The sequence below is a fragment of the Lagopus muta genome, chromosome 1 (assembly GCF_023343835.1).
Source record: "Lagopus muta isolate bLagMut1 chromosome 1, bLagMut1 primary, whole genome shotgun sequence".
In the NCBI taxonomy this organism is placed as follows: Eukaryota; Metazoa; Chordata; class Aves; order Galliformes; family Phasianidae; genus Lagopus; species Lagopus muta.
Window position 1 is genome coordinate 33875981 of NC_064433.1, and position 18675 is coordinate 33894655.

Here is an 18675-nt window from a genome sequence, read left to right on the forward strand (position 1 = left end):
TATCACCGACTTTCATTACAAGTAGCACTGGGGGATTTCAGGAATTCCATAGGAAGGCTGTTCTTTCATTTTCAGTGATTTTTTATTTTTATTATTATTATTATTATTTTTACTTTCTCCTTTTCCTTCTGTTTTTCTTCAGCTTTTTCATTAATGGAACACACTGGGATAATGTGGATTTTTTTAATAAGCTACCAAGATACAGCTGTTTGAGAAACAGCGCTGCAAAGTATTATCCACAACAAAATGCTGTTAAAGGAGGTTTTATCTGTTCCTGGAGAACTGTATAACAGTTTCAGAACTCTCTCATGAGAGATGCAAACCTGTAAGCATGGCAAGGAGTCTGCTGAATGAATGGAGTATATTCAAGCAAAAGTCTTTGTAGAGATACATTTAATTACAAAAATAGTTAGACTTTTTAATGTCTGTAGTAACAACCATTCTATCCAGAAATTTTTTCTTGTCTGTTAGGGGGCTTTTTTTCTCCTGTCAGATGGAAAAAAAAGAAAACAATACCAGCTTTTAATGCTCTGCAACAGAGTGCACATACGTTACAGGGTAGATAACGGCAGGACAAGGGGAAATGGTTTCAAGTTGAAGGAGGAAAGATTCAGGTTGGTTGTCAGAAGGAAGTTCTTTACTATGAGAGTGGTGAGGTGCTGGCACAGGCTGCCCAGAGAGGTTGTGGATGCCCCATCTCTAGAGGTGTTCAAGGCCAGGTTGATGGGCCCCTGGGCAGCCTGGTCTGGTATTAAATGGGGAGGTTGGTGGCCCTGCCTGTGGTGGCTGGGCTGGAGATTCATGATTCTTGGGGTCCCTTGTTCCCTTCCAACCCAGGCTATTCTGTGATTCTGTGAAGAGGCCTTCTTTCTGTACAGACGTGCCAGGAGTGGCCAACATTTTGTGGCCTTAGGGAGAAAGAGGAAAGAGACCTCTCTTCTTTTTTATTTGATATGGTGATTCTGGCTTTTATTTTAAACCTCACGTCCCCCTGAGGAGATGCTGAGAGACAGCACAAAGTTATGAAAAGAAGCCCAAGAACAAAAATAGTAATTGCTGAACTTTTAAAAAGGGATTTCTTTATGGAGCATTAAATGGAGGACTAAATGGACTGTAGACTTTATGACATTACTAACCATGTTTGCTTCTCCTCTACTTTTTAGGAATAGATCTTTCAAAGTAGGATTTTAAGGTATCTATTTCAAAGCATTTGCTCTGCACATGGCATCAAGGCTTTATCCGTGTTCTGGAAAATGAGAAGATTGTTTTCATTTTTAGATTTTTCTGAAGCCTTTAATAGGCAGTGGTCCTATCCCTGCACATTGAATTAAATGTAAAGAACTTGTTTTGCTTCCTAAAGCTGTGTCATGCCAGGCAAGTTTTCCAAGCGAAGTTGAATACTATTATTAATGTTATGGCTTATGCTGGCGTATTTTCAAGTCAAAACACTGTATCTGCCGTGGGCAACAAGACCTATCCTACAGTCCTCAAGTTTTCTGAAAGCCTCTTTTCTGTATAATAATTAAGCATGCTGTAATACAAAATTCTTTTAACAGTCCTATTTTTTCCCCTGATGTTACATATGACTCAAGCCCTGCTACCTCAATTCATAACACAGCCTGTGAGACAAATATATCTCATTTGTGGACTTTTTTGATATCTTCTGAATTTCCTTGTCTGTGAAAAAGAACAATGTCTGTGGCAGATGTGAAGAGAATTCACATGAGAAACTCTGTTAATTAGCAACTTTAATGTATCTGCAGAAAGCTAAGAGCCACTTCCCACAAGCTACCATCCTCCAGAAGCTCCTGTATGTTGGCATCTGTTTAAGGGAGCCCTATGTCCCAAAATCCACCTACAGTTAGATCATGATAATAGTAGCTGACAACTTCTGGGATTCGTGTTGTCTTCCAGGGAGCTCATTACTAAAAGCATGGATGACTCAGTGTTGATCGAGCACTTGAATCAGCATCTCAAAAGGCAGCTGCTCTGCTGTCTGTAATTGCCCTTCCTCAAAAATATTGATGTAGGGATATTTCCTCTATGGCATTCTGACAAAATAGAGGGAAAAAATGAAACCCTTCCATCCCATGAGGAATGAAAGTTCAAACCTCTCTCTGCTCCTCCTCCCTCCTACTTTCACACACCACATTCTTTCATGTGAAGTCTTGCAGATGCTTCTGGATGGTAAACACTTAGGAAACCTTCTCACTTGATTCCAGACACTGGCATTAACAAAAACATTCACTACGCACTCCATCAGCTAAATAGAACCTTAGAATCCTAACTCAGAGTGGCAGAAAGACTTCCACAGACTATTAGTCAACATAGTCAGTGGCTTCTGGTGAGTGATTTAACTCACGCTATATCAAGTACCAGGGCTCAACTCATTTGCCTTTAATTAGGTGCCTAATCATGTCTCAGATTGCTTAGAGGGTTTCCAAGTTAGACTGGCAAACAAAATACAGAGTCTAAGGGAAGACTATGCCCTTTGGAATTATCATCAAGAGGTAAGGTGGGGTGGATTGACTTTTGACACAGTCTGATAGTGATAGGACATGGGGTATGGCTCCAAACTAAATGAGGAGAGATTAAGGTTAGATGTCAGGAATAAAATTTTTATTCAGAGGGTGGTGACACACTGGAACAGAGAGGTTCCATTGCACAGAGAGGTTAAAGGATGCCCCATCTCTGGAGGCATTCAAAGGTCACTGGGCAGTCTGATCCAGCGACTGGCAACCCTGCCTATGACTACCCTCCAACCTAAGCTGTTCTATGATTCTATATAAATGCTATGAATGGCACCTACCAGAATGTTCTGAAAATCATTTTCAGAGTGGAATTTCGTGTATCTATTTAAAGGATGAGGATTTATATGTGCATTCTTTTGATTAAGGGAGAACTTGCTACTGTATGTCAGGACATGAAGTAGGAAGGGGCAGCACAACAGTCTGTCCTTGTTCACTGTGGCTGCTTTGGGGCTTTGGATTTTTTCCTGCTGAACGCAGCAATATTGAATTCAAATTTATAAATATATCTTTCCCCATGGATGGAAGAGTAATAACCTCTTTAGTGTCATGTCAGATTATGCTCTGAGAGTCATGAATTATCATGGCAGTGATATTACAGTGCATTAGGAGGTAAATTCATAGGGCTGTCAAAGCGTGCTTTCCTTTTACTATACATTCTTGGCTTTTGGAGTAGAATTTAAAGTGAGACATAATGGAGGGATAGCCAGACCCAAAGCTGATCTAAGATTTCAAAGTATTTTTCAAACTATGATTCAAAACCTTCACGACAGAGTAATTTTTGACTGAATTTCCTGGTCTTACATTCACCTTGTTTTTATTGCCAAATGCACATAGATGTAAATGTCTACATCTATACAACTGCTCATTGATTTTTATATTTTTCAGTCTTGTAATAGGACTTTCTGGAGTGAAATCCTTCTTGTACCATTGAGTTCATAACATAAAGAATTTACTCTAGTTTCTGTCTCTTACTGCACAGGCAGCAGTATTGAGTAAGGGGAGGAATGAGAACCAAACAGATGTGAACCTTAGCTTGGCTTCACCACAAACAAAATTATTTTGTCCCAAATTTTCCAAAAGATCCTTCGATTATCAGCGCTTTGCAAAACTGATCTCATTTCACCTAAGCAGCAAATAGTTACAGTTTCAAAAATCAAGGCTGACATATCCAAAGCTGGGTAATGGCATTTCCATTAGTCAGGGCACTCAGATATGCAGTTTCACTTTCACAAACACAGAGCTGAATGTTTTTTTTCACAGGAAAGAAGTATTTTAAACCACCAGTACCAAAGTATCACTGTATAACACTGCTAAGCACTTCCCTGAGCTAATGCTTAGAATTCTTTAAATGAACTTGAATGTGACTGTCCTGACCCCCTTCCATAGGTCACTTTTTCTCAGCCTGCTAAATAATAGAGTAATTTCATTACCTGTAAATTTAGGCTGGAAAAAGAACGCTATTGTTTAAAGTTGACTTGGACAGAAATCAGAAAGGACTATTTCAAGACAACTTGCTGGTTTTCAAAATCTGGAGTCGTGTTTACAGATCTCTTTCTTTTCTTAGACAGTACTTGGCACAGTAACATAGGCAGTGTTTCCAGAAATGGGGAAGAGGCAGAGAACCACAGAGGGACAGCGTGTGATGGAGCTGGAGGCTCCTCCGTTTTCTACAGAGGAAGAAAGCAAGGAGCTTGTTGGCTGGTTGTGCTGGTTCCAAACCACTGCATTAAGCAAACTCAGTGTAACTCTTCAATGAAAACACCTATTCACTGGATGAGGTGAGCAGGCAGAAGTGAAAGGATGGGGCTCCTGTTAAGGAAGGTGTGCTACATAATAACCTAGCACAGATAAACATATTAACTAGTAAGTAGTGGTAGTTTGTTTAGAACATCATACACCAGCTGCTTCCAGCAGGGAATAGGGGGATTTCCTGCTGGTGTGTAGGACCTGTGTGACCTATGGTAGGGACCGTGCTTTAGCAGAGGGTTGGATTCGATAGTGTCTTGAGGTCCCTGTGATTCTGTGGTCCTGTTAGATCGATGGTGAACGTGTTATGGCTCGGGATTTTCCTCCACGATGTGCAACGAGCTGCTCTTTGGCAAAGTTTCAGGAAACACAAAGATCTGCGTTAAAAGTGAAAGCGAAACCTGGAGCCGCCATGTATCCCGGGCTGCAGCACAGGGACGTGCAGGTGGCTTTAAGCGAGGATCTCATGGAAAACCCGCACATCGGTTATGCAAAACATTACCCTGCGTGGGGGAGGGGTGCAGCGAGGTGAAACGTATCGGATACGGTGGAGATCTCAGGTGAAGACCCGGCGGTTCCGCGAGTTCCACCGCCGCAGGGAGGGGAGCGGGGCCGCGCACCCCGCCCCGCCCGCCGTCCCCGCCCCGTTCCTTTCCGCGGCGCGACATGGCAGGCACGGGGCGCGGGGCACCGGCGGAGCTGTGGGGGGTGCTGCTGCCTCCGCGGCGGGCGGCCGAGGGCTCGGAGGACGAGGAGGACGAAGAGGTCGAGGAGGAGCCGCACTTGGTGGAGGCCGCGCTGCTGGAGGCTTCCGGGAGGGATCTGGCGGCCGCCCTGCCCCCGCGGCGAGCCGGTGAGGGGAAGCGGGAGGGAGAGCGGGAGCGCCGGGCTGCCCGGCACGGAGCTCTGGGCGATGGAACGGCAGGCCCTGCTCCGGCATAGCGGCGGCGCGGAGCCTGCGCGGGCAGCCGAGCTGCTTGGGCCAGGCTTAGTGGTGACTGTTAGCTATCACGTAGAAAGGTCGCCCGTCCGGGCTCACTGTCCTTCCCCGGTTTCTGATTTCGTAAGGAGGCACAGTGCCTTCTGCACTCGTGTGGGCCTGTGCTGCACATAACGGCCAATTGATTAATTACCGTAATGACGTGGAGGAGTGATGATAGGATCGTTTGAGTCGGAAGGGACCCTTAAAGGCCATCGATCTCCCTGCAGTGAGCGGGGACACCTGCACTCCATGGCACGCCCAGAGCCCCCGCAGCATGACTAACCATAGTTGGCCTTAGGTCTGCTCCTCCTACAGGTGGACGTCAGAGCTACTCCTTCCCATTAGACACTTCTTATCCCTGAACTGTTTGAAACGTTGCTAAATTCTTCTGAGCAGCAGGGAGGGGAAATAAATGGAAACGTCTTGGAGTCGAGCTCTGATGCTGTGGCTGAGCAAGGAAGAGTTCCTGCTGAGGGAGTGAGGGTGGAGAGAGGAGCGCAGCGAGTGGTGAAGAATGCCACAGTTGTTTCAAGCTGGTGCTTGCATGCGTTTTGATTGGCTCACATGCAGGAAGTATTTGGCATGCAAATACATGAAAAGAGCATGCAGGCATTGTGGTATGTAGAACCATAGGATCACCAAGGTTGGAAAAGACCTCCAAGATCACCCTGTCCCATAGCCATCTACCACCAGTATTTCTCACTAAACCATGTTCCTCAGTACAAAGTCTGAAAGTTTCTCCAACACTTCCAGGGTCGGTGACTCCACCATTTTCCTTGAGCTGCCCATTCGGCACCTGGCTACTCTATCAGAGAAGAAGTATTTCCTAATGTCCAACCTGAATCTCCCCTGGCACAACTTGAGGCCATTCCCTCCAGTCCTGTTGCTCTACTGTGCTTTGTGACAAGCTTGTCCAGAATTTCAAACTATCTTGGTATATATGGTATAAGCTAGATGTTAAACTATATGTTAACATCTTTAACTGATTAGAAAAATATTCTTACACTTAATTTTGTAGTTCTCACACTTAGAGAAGCCGTTTTAGTTCTTGTTTCTCAGGTTGGTTGTAATTTCATTTTTAAATACTACCGACAAGACTGACATTAGGATTTTCATGAAAACTTGTGTTTCTTTCCTTTTATTGCTGTAATTTACTGTACAAAAGATAAAAATAATCTTCCTGGACAGCTTGATCTAATGTCTGATATAGTGGGTGGCAACCCTGCGTGCAGTAGGGCATTGGAAGTAGATGTTCTTTGAGGTCCTTTCCAAGCCAAGATGTTCAATGATAACCAAAACTCTCCTAACTAAAGTAAACTTTTATTTTTTATGGCTAGCAGTAACAGTGCATTTATTTTTCTTCTTGATGTTTCAGCTATTATACAAGAGAGCTCCAAAAAGGAGTATGAAGTAGTTGGACGTTTTCCATTAGTTGGCCCCTGGTGGACAGTTAATGTTAAAGTTAAAAAAGGGGGGTCAAAGTATTTCGTTCAGGGATATCCATCCTATTTTCTTCGAACCAATATAGAAGACAACAACCGAGAAGTCTTCTCACTTTTTCTCAAGGAATGTGGAGTTCCTGAGTATTTTAAGAAGTTGTTTTTTGCCTGGCTACCTGCAAAATCTACACTAAGTTTTGAAAATCTTGAAGAAAAACTAAAACAATTCCAAGTTGCGCACTTATCGACAGGGAAGAAACAAGGAGACACTAAGGATTTTGATATCTTATACTATGTTTGGAAATCAGGTAGGTATATCATGTGATATTTTGAGTTTTATGAGCTAATGGGTGAATCTGAACTCCTCCCATCAGCAGGCTGGGGAGCAAAGTGGGGAAACACTTGAGTGTCTCCACATGGAGGCATTTCAGGCGTACTGAGGATCCTGGTGGGAATGATGATGTTGTGAGTGTATGTTAGTGAATGAATCAGTAGTGTGCTTCTGAAGCAAGCATCTATTCTGTTCCTTCTGATACTGTGATTCAACTTAAGTGTTCTATCTGCACACATAAAATATGCAAACCACTAACAGGCATTCGGTGTGTGGGACCAGACTATAAATGAAGTCTTCCACTACTTACTTGGTTACTGGACTACAGGTTGGAGGTTACAGTTCTGGAAGTCAGGTCATGTCAGATAAGAGAGTTCATAGCTTCTGTTAGATCTGAGCTGACTTTCCTCCAAATCATGTATGTGAGGAAAATTTTCACAATTCTGTGGACTTTTTATTCTGTTTTTGTGATGATAGACAAATTCTTAGTACTGCTTACAGACTTCACATCTTTCCATGACTTTGAAGAGATTGGCCTGTGTACTGATTGGAGCTCTGGTCTGAATTCTGATCATAGAGCTCTGAACTAGTACTCTACATGAGTTGTCATGGGATATATGGATCACTTCTGATTGTTTAATATGTTGGTACTTACCTGTGAAAAAGATTGCACAGTGAGCATAAGTATGCTGTTCTCTGTTTTTGCAGTTGGCAGATTTTTCCCTAATATCCAACTTAAATTAGTTTGTTACTAATTAAACTTTATTTTTTCTCTATATTTGGGCAACAGAAACAACTACTGCCCCACTCCATAGGTCATGTTGCTACTGTTGTAGTTCATTCTTCAAGCCGTGAAGTGATTACTTAAGTTTGGGGTCATTGAGAAAACTGTTCCCCACTGCCTTTCCCCACTGGCTTTCCTAAGTTTCTGTGCTGATCTGATATTACAGACTTAGAAGCCTGTTTTCTTGTTCTGGATTTTAAACATTCTTCTGTACACATGTATGAAAATTGCCCAATGAGGTCTGAAAGGACTTTCTACAAGATGCCATTGAGCGTGTAGTTTAAACCAAATGTATGATGCGCATTTTCCAAACGAGTACATTGAGCTGTAGTTTTTATCTGTTCACTTTTTTTCCAAAAGCAGTTCAGAGAGAACAGACTTAAAAAAGAATTTGAAAAGGCTTACGAAGAGTGAGAAACTGCAAGAAATTAGAGATGCTTTGGATATATGGGAGGCAGAAGGATAAAAGCCAGAGTCACTTTAATCTATCTTTGCAAATATTTTTGGATATTGCTTCAAATTTATGGTTTATGGTGCCTACAGTTGCATGGAAGGCAGTGTTGGTAGCCCTGACTTACCCTATGATACTGGACTTCTTGCCTACTCTTCTGCCGCGCCATTTTTGCTCTCTTTTGGATACGGTGTGCTGGCAAAGAAGGACTGAAAATGATGATACGGATGGTGAGACGGTACATTTTGAAGATGAGATACTAACAAAGTTGGATGAAATATTAAAAAACGAGCCATGGAAACTTGGATTCAGCAGGGTAAGTAATGTTAAGAAGGGTAAAAAATGCGGTATTGGTTACATTACATCTTCTTTAGAACACAGTATCCTTTTGATGATGTTCACTTTATTAGCTGGGCATTTCTGGGAGCTAAGCTTAGTTCATTTTGAACTGCATGATTTACTGTGCTCAATTTGAGCAGTTTTTTTTTTTTTCCAGTTGTTCTGTGGTTAATCAATGTGAAAAGATTTAAAAATCTATTATGTTGCAGTGTTTTGCTTAGTCCTTCCAATAGGAAATAGAAAATTAAGTCAGGCTGAAAGTGAGAACTTTAAGAACAATCTAAAATTCACAAATCTGCTTTCCAAGTTTATACCAGCAAGTGGAGTTTTTCTGTTCTTAATGCATAGAACAAGAGCATGCTTTCATAGCAAAGGTAGAGAAGTTACACTTTAAGAGATCATCTGGTTTGTGGTATTCTTCTTTTTAATATTATGGGACTTGTGGTCACCTCTTACCTTCTTGGTGTCCTTTACTGGCACCAACTGCGCTTGCTGTGCAACTTTGCCGCTGTGCCTCGCCTTAGTGGACATCTACTTTAGATGTGAACTAAAGCTGAGTAGTTAAGTAATGTGACTTGTTAATCTCTGCTTCAGCCCCACAAGCTTTTGCTCACATCTGTTCTGACTTGTCTCTAAAAACCTCCAGTTTCAGAGACTCAGCTACCTATCCAGTCTATTTCAGTGTGTCACATCCTTTCCACCAAGAGGCTTTACTGATGCCCACTTTGATTGTTTTGCAAGTTGCGTATACTCAGAGGAATGGTGATCAGCAAGAGTGAAAGTAACATATCTGAAATAAATGTTTGCTTTGATTCTTTTGGGGGAGAAGATTACTTACAGGGAACTGAATCTTTCTTACTGTGAGGCAACGTGGGATGCCTTCCGTCAGTGTGAACACCTCCTCTGGAAGATTCCTGACTTGCAGAAGAATGCTTTGATTCTGTATAATAAACTGAAGAAACTCTGCAGAGAAATGGGACACACTTACGAGGATCAGGATGAATTAACTCGTTTTGTATCTGAAGATATGTCCATTGAGGGTGCTTGGCAATCTCTGGAATTTCTGAAAGATGAGAATATAGTGATTAGGGAGAAGACACTGGTGTTTCTGCCTCATCTTTACAAATCTGAAAAAGACATTGCGATGTGTATAGGTGATCTTCTGTCAAAATGCTCCTGGCAACTAGATGTTGATGTGAGAAAAATACTTAACGCTTCTGAGATGTCAAGAGAAGTTGTAGACAGCAAAACGCATGGTATCCAGGCTCATGAAGTGGAACATCTGAAGGAAGATAATCCAGACTATCATCACTGTGAAAATCAGTTCCCTGAAAGGGAAGTGGCATCTACATCTGGTACCCAAAGTAAAGCAGAGGTAGACCTAGATCAGGTGATCGCTATAGAAAAGATTTGTTCTAATCCTGTCACAATCATAAGTGGGAAAGGAGGCTGTGGGAAGAGTACAATTGTTAGCAGCCTTTTTCGGCACTTAAAGCAGATAGAAAAAGAAGTGGAAGCTGCTTCTAAGGACTTTGAAGAAGACCTGGATGTGTCTGAGGAGTGGGATACTTTTGATCGTCACTGGGAGTCAGAGGACACTTGCACAAAAAATCCCTTGAATGTTCTATTTACTGCACCCACAGGGAGGGCAGCAAGCCTTTTGAGTGAGAAAACCAAGCTTCCTGCATACACTCTGCATCAGGTGAGGATCTTTTTTTTAACAATGTCACAACAGACCTATAGACACTGTTGATTCTTGTTTTGGAAGAAAGCTTTTTACTGAAGTTTCCTTAAGAGTTTTTAGCTATTAGTGATAATGTTTAGGTACAGCTGGCCAGCATCTGAATATCAGTATAACATTTTGGGAAACCATAAATGAGGCATTTGGAATACATTCTTTGCTGTAACTTTTTTCTCTTTTACATATATCAAATATGTGCCTTTCTAGGGTATCTGGTCTTTTTAGCTCCTTGTTTTTTCATACAATTTTATAGTCTGTTCCAGATGTAAGAACAGAAATAACTTCCTTAGCTGGCAAAGCTGTTTCCTAATTGCATAGCAATCCTATTAATACCTGCACATATGTGAGGAGATGAGCAGCCTGGGGTTGGATGATGAGATGAATTTCATTTACACCGTTTTCCTACTTACAGACATGTACTGTAAAACTTTATAAATTTAAGTCTCTGTTGTCCAAGCTCACGACAGGTACCAAAAAGTTCATTTCAGAACTGAAGGCAATAGCTCTAAATACAAGATTAGAATATACCACACTATGGCTATCTTTATAAGACAGTTCACAGCTGATTAGTGCCAGAGCATGATTTATTTCAATTTGTTTCTAGATCATCTATAGTTTTAAATCATGGAGGCAGACTGAAAAAGAAGTGCCATGGAAGTTTTCTACTGTGACAGTTCTGATTGTGGATGAAGGAAGCTTGGTGTCTGTACACATTCTTAGCTTAGTTTTAAAGCTCTTATGTGAGCATGCTCAGCTTGCCAAACTTATTATTCTAGGTAAGTGGAAAAAATAAACAATTAGGAATAGACAATATTTAATATAATTTAATAACGTACAAAATACAGTAGAAATATCAGAGCTGAAACTAATCTCGCTGATTCTTTAAAAGCCCAGAAGGTTACACTGTTCTCTCCTTGGCTATTTCATGAAGTCGAGTTAGAACAATCAGACCCCAACAGTTTTCCAACTCAACTGTCAGTACGAAAGGATCGGTGTCTCTGTTATCTGTTTAGCAGTCTTTTGTCTGATTCTGAAAGTACTGTGACTTCCATGTGGTGGCTTATCACACCTTGCAGCAGGGTGCAAGAGTTGTAAAGAATTGAAAGAACTGAAAGAAGATAGTAGGAATCAGATGATAGGAGACAAGTTCCATAGGGTCCTTAACACTAGCATGAATTTGTTTTGATTCAGAAGGAAAACAAGTATAAAATGACAATTTTCTTCTTTCTTACAGTGCTTTTTTCGGTGGTCATTTTTAAATAGGTAACTTTCAAAATGTGTCTGGACAAGATGTGATCATGGTCATAATCAAACGTGCTCCTTTGGCATTGCTGAATGGGGAAAATGTAAGGTTTAAATTACACCACAGTCTGATTCCCCAGGCATGAGGTTCTTAGATTCATTTCATGTGAACTGTGGACACTTGGATTCCAAAGTGTCACACTATGTTGAGGGCTGAGTCTTTGAGTGCTTCTCTGGCTGTTTCTTTCCAATACCATAGGGTTTTTTTTCTGTTTATTTTTGCTTGTTTGGTGGTTCTGTAGATGTTTTGTTGTTACTCCTCACAAATACTAACTCACATTCTGTTTAGGTGATACTAGGCAGCTACCAAGCATTGACCCTGGCAACATGCTAGCTGATATCTTTAATAGTTTAAAATCAAGAGGCTTTTCTGTGGAACTGCGAACTAATCACAGAGCTGAATCCCAACTCATTGTAGATAATGCAACAAGGTAGGATTTCCTTGTGGATGTAAGCTTTCTTGTAGTAGAGCTGGTCCTTTAGCTGCGCTCAAGTGCCTAAAGAATCTGTAGCACTGTTTCTGTTGCAGTTTCTCATTGAAAATTAGTATCTATATCCATAGGTGCTGCATGTATTAGGATTTATTCCACGTCCCTATGTATTGTATGGCATATGGGCTAAAATTTATAAATGATGAACTTCAGGCCAGAGGAATACTTCAACTGGAAATAATATTTCTTTTCTATTTTCCCTCCTTTCTGCGGTCCAGAATCTCTCTCCGGAAGCTTCCTGAATTTGATGAAGTGCTGAAATTTTCTGGTTGGAATAAAGAGCTGACAATGCCAAGCCCTGAGAAGAAATTCATTTTTATTGCTTTGCCTTCTGGTGGGGGTTCTGATAGTACGTGTGTACATTCTGGTTGTGATCTTGACCTTCCCTTTGGTAAAACACTGGCTGTTAGGCTGGAATGAACGTTTTGGGGAGATTTTAGTCTTGTTTAGCTTTGTGTATGGTGTAAAGGCTAGATTCATACTTTGAAGTTTGCCTTCTGTAAGCGCACACAGCAAAACTCATAGGTGCAAAGGATCTGCTGTAGAGCTCCAGTTCACCAGTTGGGTTTCAAATTGGGTGTAATGCAGCTTCCACACTGACCCTTATTGGATGAGTGGCATGAAGGCCCTCCACTTTATACACATAAAAAATCTTCAGTTTGCGATTTGGAAAAAAAATAGTGAAAAAAAACCCCAAAAACACCTCATCTTGCTTTAGTTACTTCCTCAGCTAACAGAGTACTAAACATGCATTTCTTCTGTGAAACTGAAATCTATAGTGCCCTGGTTTTAAGATGTTCTATCCACGCCTCTCTTATGCACTGTATAAAAACCTGATTCTGCATGAAATACCATGTATGCAACTACTTACTAGAAGAATAAGATTTTATCTGTTGTGTCACTCCTGTCTCCCCTTTTTGTAGTGGGATAACTGCATGATGCTTTTTGAGAAGATTTGTGTGTAAGTGTATGTAAATACAATTTAAACATCGTGCATTCAAACAAGTAGAAATGGGGCTGAAACAAGAAATGAGCAAAGGCAATTTCATACTGAATTATGTTTTTCTTAAACTGTTTGTTCTTCATCTTTATCTTTTATGTCTTCTAAATCAGACTTGCAAGCTGCCATAAAGGCTTTACTTAAAGAAGGACCAGGATTGCAGGATGCCACACAGTCACAGTTCCTTGCTTTCAGAAGGTAAATGGGCACATAGGCAAACACTGAAAAATCCTTGCTAGCAGCCACAATCTAAAAATATCTGAATGTGTTGAGCTGGAAAGACTGGTGGTAATGTCATAGAAAGTGTTAGAAAAACAGACCTGTGTCTTTTCTTAATCTTCTTGCCCCCAGTCTCTTCATGGAGATCTGCTAGATTTTCCTACAAGCTTCACATTGTTTTACACCACACTTTTTGCTTTTATGTTTGTCACAAGGACAGACACAAGCAGTGACGTTTTGCAGTGGATCCTATGAGACCCTGGCTGTGATGCTGGCAACGTGGCAGTGTTCTTTTGTTTTAATGAAGTATTGAATTGAATTAATGAAGTACCTTTTCTCAGCAATTAAAAATACTATTTGCAGGTTGCCAGTGTGCAAATAAACTGATTTGAGCATGTCAGCTAGTTCACATGTTGCCAACATCGAATAACTCTGAAATCGGTTGTATCTCTCCAGTCTGCATTCAAGTAGGAGACTATTATTAATGACTCTTCAGTAATATATTTTTAAGTACTTAATCTGTGTTTAAAAGTTAAAATTCCAGGTCTCTAAAAGGCTAATATATAAAAAGAGCAAATCTCCTGGCTAGGTATAATACACCCACCACCAAAAATATTTTACCTGCCTTTAGTTTTTCTTCGGTTTCATCTGAACAGTGAATCATGCTAATCTAGGTATGCATTAAAAGGCATCACTTTTTTTATTTGGAAGAAACTGTACTGTTACTACTTTATCTTCAGACTCTGAATCAGTGATTGTTGTCAGTTGATGGTGGAAGATCACAGCTGAGATGGACTTTCTCCATTGCTTTTTAATTATAACATTAACGTGGTGTTGCATGTAATTGCTGTGTGTTTCCTATCCTTTAAGTACATCATGATTTTTCCATGTTCTTGTTTTGCATGGTAGGCAAGATTGTGATCTAATAAATGAACTTTGCTGCCAACACTATTCAAACCATTTAACCAGGTAAGCCACTGCTTGGCAGTTTTCACCTTGCAGAATCTCACTTTGTTTTTGTGTCACAACAGGCCACAACCTAAAAGAAAATTCTGAAACATTTTAAACATTTTTGTTTGCCTCTAGACCTGATTATTTATGGTAGAGGTCGTTATATTTCTTTGTTAGGTCTTTTGATTTTCGTCCTGGACTTTGAAAAGGGAGAGGATAAATTGTTTGCCTGTTGTTTAAACTGTCAGTGACTTCCAAAGTTTTGAGTGATTGTTAAGTAGATAAAATTGACATAAAAACAACTCTGAAGAAAAAGGTTAATTATTCTTCATGTTGTGTTATTTCTAGATCAATACTGAAATTTGGGAGCAGCATTTTGGTGTTTGTTTGTTTGTTTGCTTGAAAGAAGTTTGAGAAACGCCTTTTAGATGTGAGTTGTGTTCACTGTTTTGAGTGTAAGTCAGATCTGTATTCTGGCTCAGGTACAGAGAGGAGAAGGAGTAGAAATACTGACTGATGATAAATGCATATGTAGTAAATATGTCTCACTTTTTCTTTCTCTGACCCAGAGACCATAAAAGACGACTTTTATTTCAAGTTGATGACAAGATTTCCTGCATGAGAAATACGTACCTCAAGGATCTCTTACCAGACCCTGGTATTGGACAGGATCCTGACCACCAGAAATGCAGAAATGGAGAAACCACCCTCAGTACAGAGACTACTGAGGAGGGCAAACGACTGTGCAATGGAGATATATTTTTCATAACAAATGTAAGTTGTTGCTGCAGGAATGTGTGCAAATAAATAATGGTATCCGATCCAGTCCTTTTTGAGTCCCCAGAGCAGTGCAATTTTTACTTGAAAAGTTTAGTCTATAATAGATACCTGATGGTCCTGATAAACTGTTGTGAAATGCTACCCTCTTACAAGAAAGAGGCAGACTTGCAATGGAATTGCAAAAGTATCTCTGTCATTTTTGTAAAATGTTTTTCAGTTGGTTTCTCTTGTTCAGCACTGCGAGTTCATTTTTTGTTCTAAATTCTATAAATATACATTGTGAATGCATTGTAAATGAAATGCAGTCTTCTTGATGTAGGTAGAAACAGTCTTAGGTAAAGAATAAGGCTAATGTTGCTGCTTGAGTTCCCAGCAGAAAACTAAGCTGCCAAATAAACATACCAACGCAAAGCCCATGTATTTTTCTCCTGGATTGTGAGTTGAGTTGACTCAGCAAAAGATGCACTGGAAGCATCAGTGTTTGTGCATAGGAAGCAAGGACTGTGCAGGGTTGGTGGAAGAAAGCAAGCTTGTCTCCATTTCTGGCAGCAAATGGTTAAGTGGGCTTACTGGTAATGTTTCATGCTGTCCTGGGATAATCTTAGTTTTCTGGGTATTAAAACTTCATATATAGGATCTTTTCTTTTGCACTAAACAGGACTCAGGGTAGGCCCTGTACAATGCAAGCATTTTCCTTGAATGTGGTCAGTGGAAGATAGTGATCTCTTGGGCTTAGTGTCTTCTGAAACTGTTTCATTTGGTTGACATTGCAGCTACCTTAGTTTTGGAGAAATACAGACTACAGACACACACACAGGTACAGAAGTTAATCAAGACGATCAGAGGGCTGGAGCACCTCTCCTATGAAGAAGGGTTGAGGGAACTGGGCTTGTTTAGCTTGGAGAAGAGAAGGCTCCAGGGAGACCTCATTGTGGCCTTTCAGTATTTGAAGGGAGTGTATAAACAGGAGGGAGAATGACTGTTTATGAGGGTGGATAGTGATAGGACAAGAGGGAATGGTTTTAAACTGAGAGGAGGGGTTTAGATTAGATATTAGGAGGAAGTTTTTCACTCAGGGTGGTCAATCACTGGGAACAGGTTGCCCAAGGAGGCTGTGGATGCCCCATCCCTGGAGGCATTCAAGGCCAGGCTGGATGTGGCTCTGGGCAGCCTGGTCTGCTGGTTGGCGACCCTGCACGTAGCAGTGGGTTGAAACTAGGTGATCATTGTGGTCCTTTTCAACCCAGGCCATTCTATGATTTTATGATTCTGTGATCAAACTGATAATACAAGCTTACCACTGAGTGTTGTTATGCTATTTCTTTAGGATGTAGAAATTAATGAGCAGCGCTTACTGACCATCAGCAGCACATATGGCTCCACGTACACTGTGAACTATAAGGCTCTGAAGAAGCTCTGTCATATAAAACATGCATGGGCCAGAACTATTCACACGTTTCAGGTAAAAAAAAAAAAAAAACAAAGCAAAACAAAGCTATCAGGTGGTAAAACTTTCTCATGCTTTTCTTCATGGCAAGGCACTTAATTTGCACTTGAAAGTCTCAAAGCAACTCAAATTCTTGGGATGCAGGCTAAGTATCTCCAAGTTCCCTGTTGTTGGAAGCTATCCTTTTTATTTTTTTATTCCTTGATGGAGATGTTCATTTGCTAAGGCATTCTTACATGCATTTCAGGGTTCTGAGGAGAAAACAGTTGTCTATGTGGTTGGCAATCCAGGCCGTCAGCACTGGCAGCACGTGTACACAGCTGTGACCAGAGGACGCTGCCGTGTCTACGTTATTGCTGAAGAGATGCACCTCAGGAAAGCAGTCACTAACAATAACTTTCCCAGAAAAACTCGCTTACAGAGGTTTTTGAGAGAGGCAATTGCAAATACAAACAACTGTCTGCCACAAACATCCTCTCCTCTGACAACAAGCTGGCCAGGTCAAGAGCCTGGGACTCAGCCTGTTTCTTTAATTCAAGATGTTCCTGACCCACCTGAACCTGGAACTGACAGGATTCAGCTAAAGAGCTCAGCAGATCTCAATAAAGAGCACATGGGTAATTCGCAGCAGATAAGTCCATGTAAGAGACAACAAAGCCACGCAGAGGATTCTGAGGATGTAAGTATCTCCTTACTTTTGAAAGTATTTGAAGTTCAAATATTGGAAAGCTTAAAACAAACTCTGGTGTTGTCTTTGACCGCTGCAATTAGCCTGGATACTGTTACGATGGTTCTGCTATTAATAATTTCCAACATAGGCAGAGTAATATGTGGCTAGTGAGGAGAAAGAAGTTATCATCTAATAGCAGCCAGTTTATGGATCGTGTTGCTGACTGCAACGATCTTTTGGGGAGCTTTATCCTTCCTGCACAGAAGTCAGCTGTTAGGAGCTGACCTGCTGTGATACATTTATATACAGTGCCATCACTGAAGTAGGCACATTTCAAATTGTCAAATATTTTAATGGGCAAAATACATGCTAATCAGTTTTTTTAAATCTTCCTGTATCTAATTTCTGGGAGCTGTCATGGGTGCAGACCTTTCGTTTTTTTGAAGCTGTTTTTGGTTCCTGTATTTTAGTTCTGGTTCAAACTCTGATGATGTGTTTTTTCCTTTGACAGCCATTAGGAAAAGACTCCCCACTTGGGACTGCCAGACTCAGGAGCCTAACTTTGGAGCAAGTAACTCCCAGGAAGCTTTTCAAAAGCTGACCTACAATTAACTGTCCTCTTCATGAGTACATCTGTTTTGTTTAAGGTTTCTGGAAAGGAGAAGCTGGGTATGCAGATGACTTTCAAAAACCTCCCTGTAACTGCATTTTCTCTTTGGAAAAATGCATTTTAAAGCGAGCCTTTTATATTTTCAGTGTTTAGTAGAAGATTCCTTGGTGTCAGTCGTCAAAAATCATTACAGTCTTTTATTTTCCTAAAGAAGGAGCTCTCAGGATCCAGAGGTTCACTTGAATAATATACTTGAATAATATATTCTTTTGTTTGAGCACTCCAGGCACAGCTATCGGTTTTATCTGTATCTCCTAAAGCTGCAGTACTGATTAGAATCTATGGCTATGCCAAAAGTTGCAATTTGCTTTTCAGCCAAATAATAAGTTTGCAAACAGGAATTCACATTTCTCTAATGTGGCAGAACTATGGGCATTAAGCTTTGATGGTTTACGAATTTTAATCTTGTTAAAATGAGAAACAGAAGATGCAATCAGTGACACAGCTACTTTTTCCCACTCGGTACTTGAAAGCAATGCAGAACTTGCTGCTGTTGCTTTCCATCTGCTAACGTTCTTGGAAGTAACATTCCAAGTCAGAACCCAAATAACATCGCCACTTCCTTTTTGTTGTACTGCATGACTTGAGCAACTGCAATTGCTGTGATTAAATGAGCTGAACATTTACTCAAACTTCAGACAGACTTTACTAAAATTTGGAGGGTTTGCTTATTACTCTTGATTTTTTTTTTCATGTCAGGAAAGAACAAAGCAGACCAATACTACCTTTTTTAACGCCCTTAAATCACAGTTTATTTCAATTTATACAGTTTTTTTCCATACAAATATTTGCAACAGTTTG

General features: G+C 40.7%; 1 protein-coding gene across 2 annotated transcripts; it reads left to right on the top strand.

Moving 5' to 3' along the window:
- The first annotated feature begins 4902 nt into the window (after positions 1–4902).
- On the top strand, positions 4903–17829 carry HELB (DNA helicase B). Of its 2 annotated transcripts, XM_048933932.1 has the most exons (13): positions 4903–5130; positions 6635–7006; positions 8357–8580; positions 9433–10305; positions 10949–11120; positions 11936–12077; positions 12356–12486; positions 13251–13335; positions 14266–14325; positions 14877–15081; positions 16415–16549; positions 16782–17213; positions 17716–17829. In XM_048933932.1, the coding sequence occupies exons 1-13, from the start codon at positions 4944–4946 to the stop codon at positions 17803–17805; spliced, it is 3108 nt and encodes a 1035-aa protein (XP_048789889.1). In that variant the 5' UTR covers positions 4903–4943; the 3' UTR covers positions 17806–17829. The 2 variants fall into 2 exon arrangements, with proteins under 2 accessions (XP_048789889.1, XP_048789890.1); XM_048933933.1 differs by lacking the exon at positions 4903–5130 and having other exon boundaries at positions 6929–7006; positions 8177–8580.
- Positions 17830–18675: the final 846 nt, after the last annotated feature.

Bases quoted from the DNA above. Each gene is read 5' to 3' on its own strand.
- HELB (XM_048933932.1), top strand. From the start codon at position 4,944: ATGGCAGGCACGGGGCGCGGGGCACCGGCGGAGCTGTGGGGGGTGCTG. The intron at 5,131-6,634 runs GTGAGGGGAAGC...TTGATGTTTCAG, and splicing joins CCTGCCCCCGCGGCGAGCCG to CTATTATACAAGAGAGCTCC. The intron at 12,487-13,250 runs GTACGTGTGTAC...CTTCTAAATCAG, and splicing joins TTCTGGTGGGGGTTCTGATA to ACTTGCAAGCTGCCATAAAG.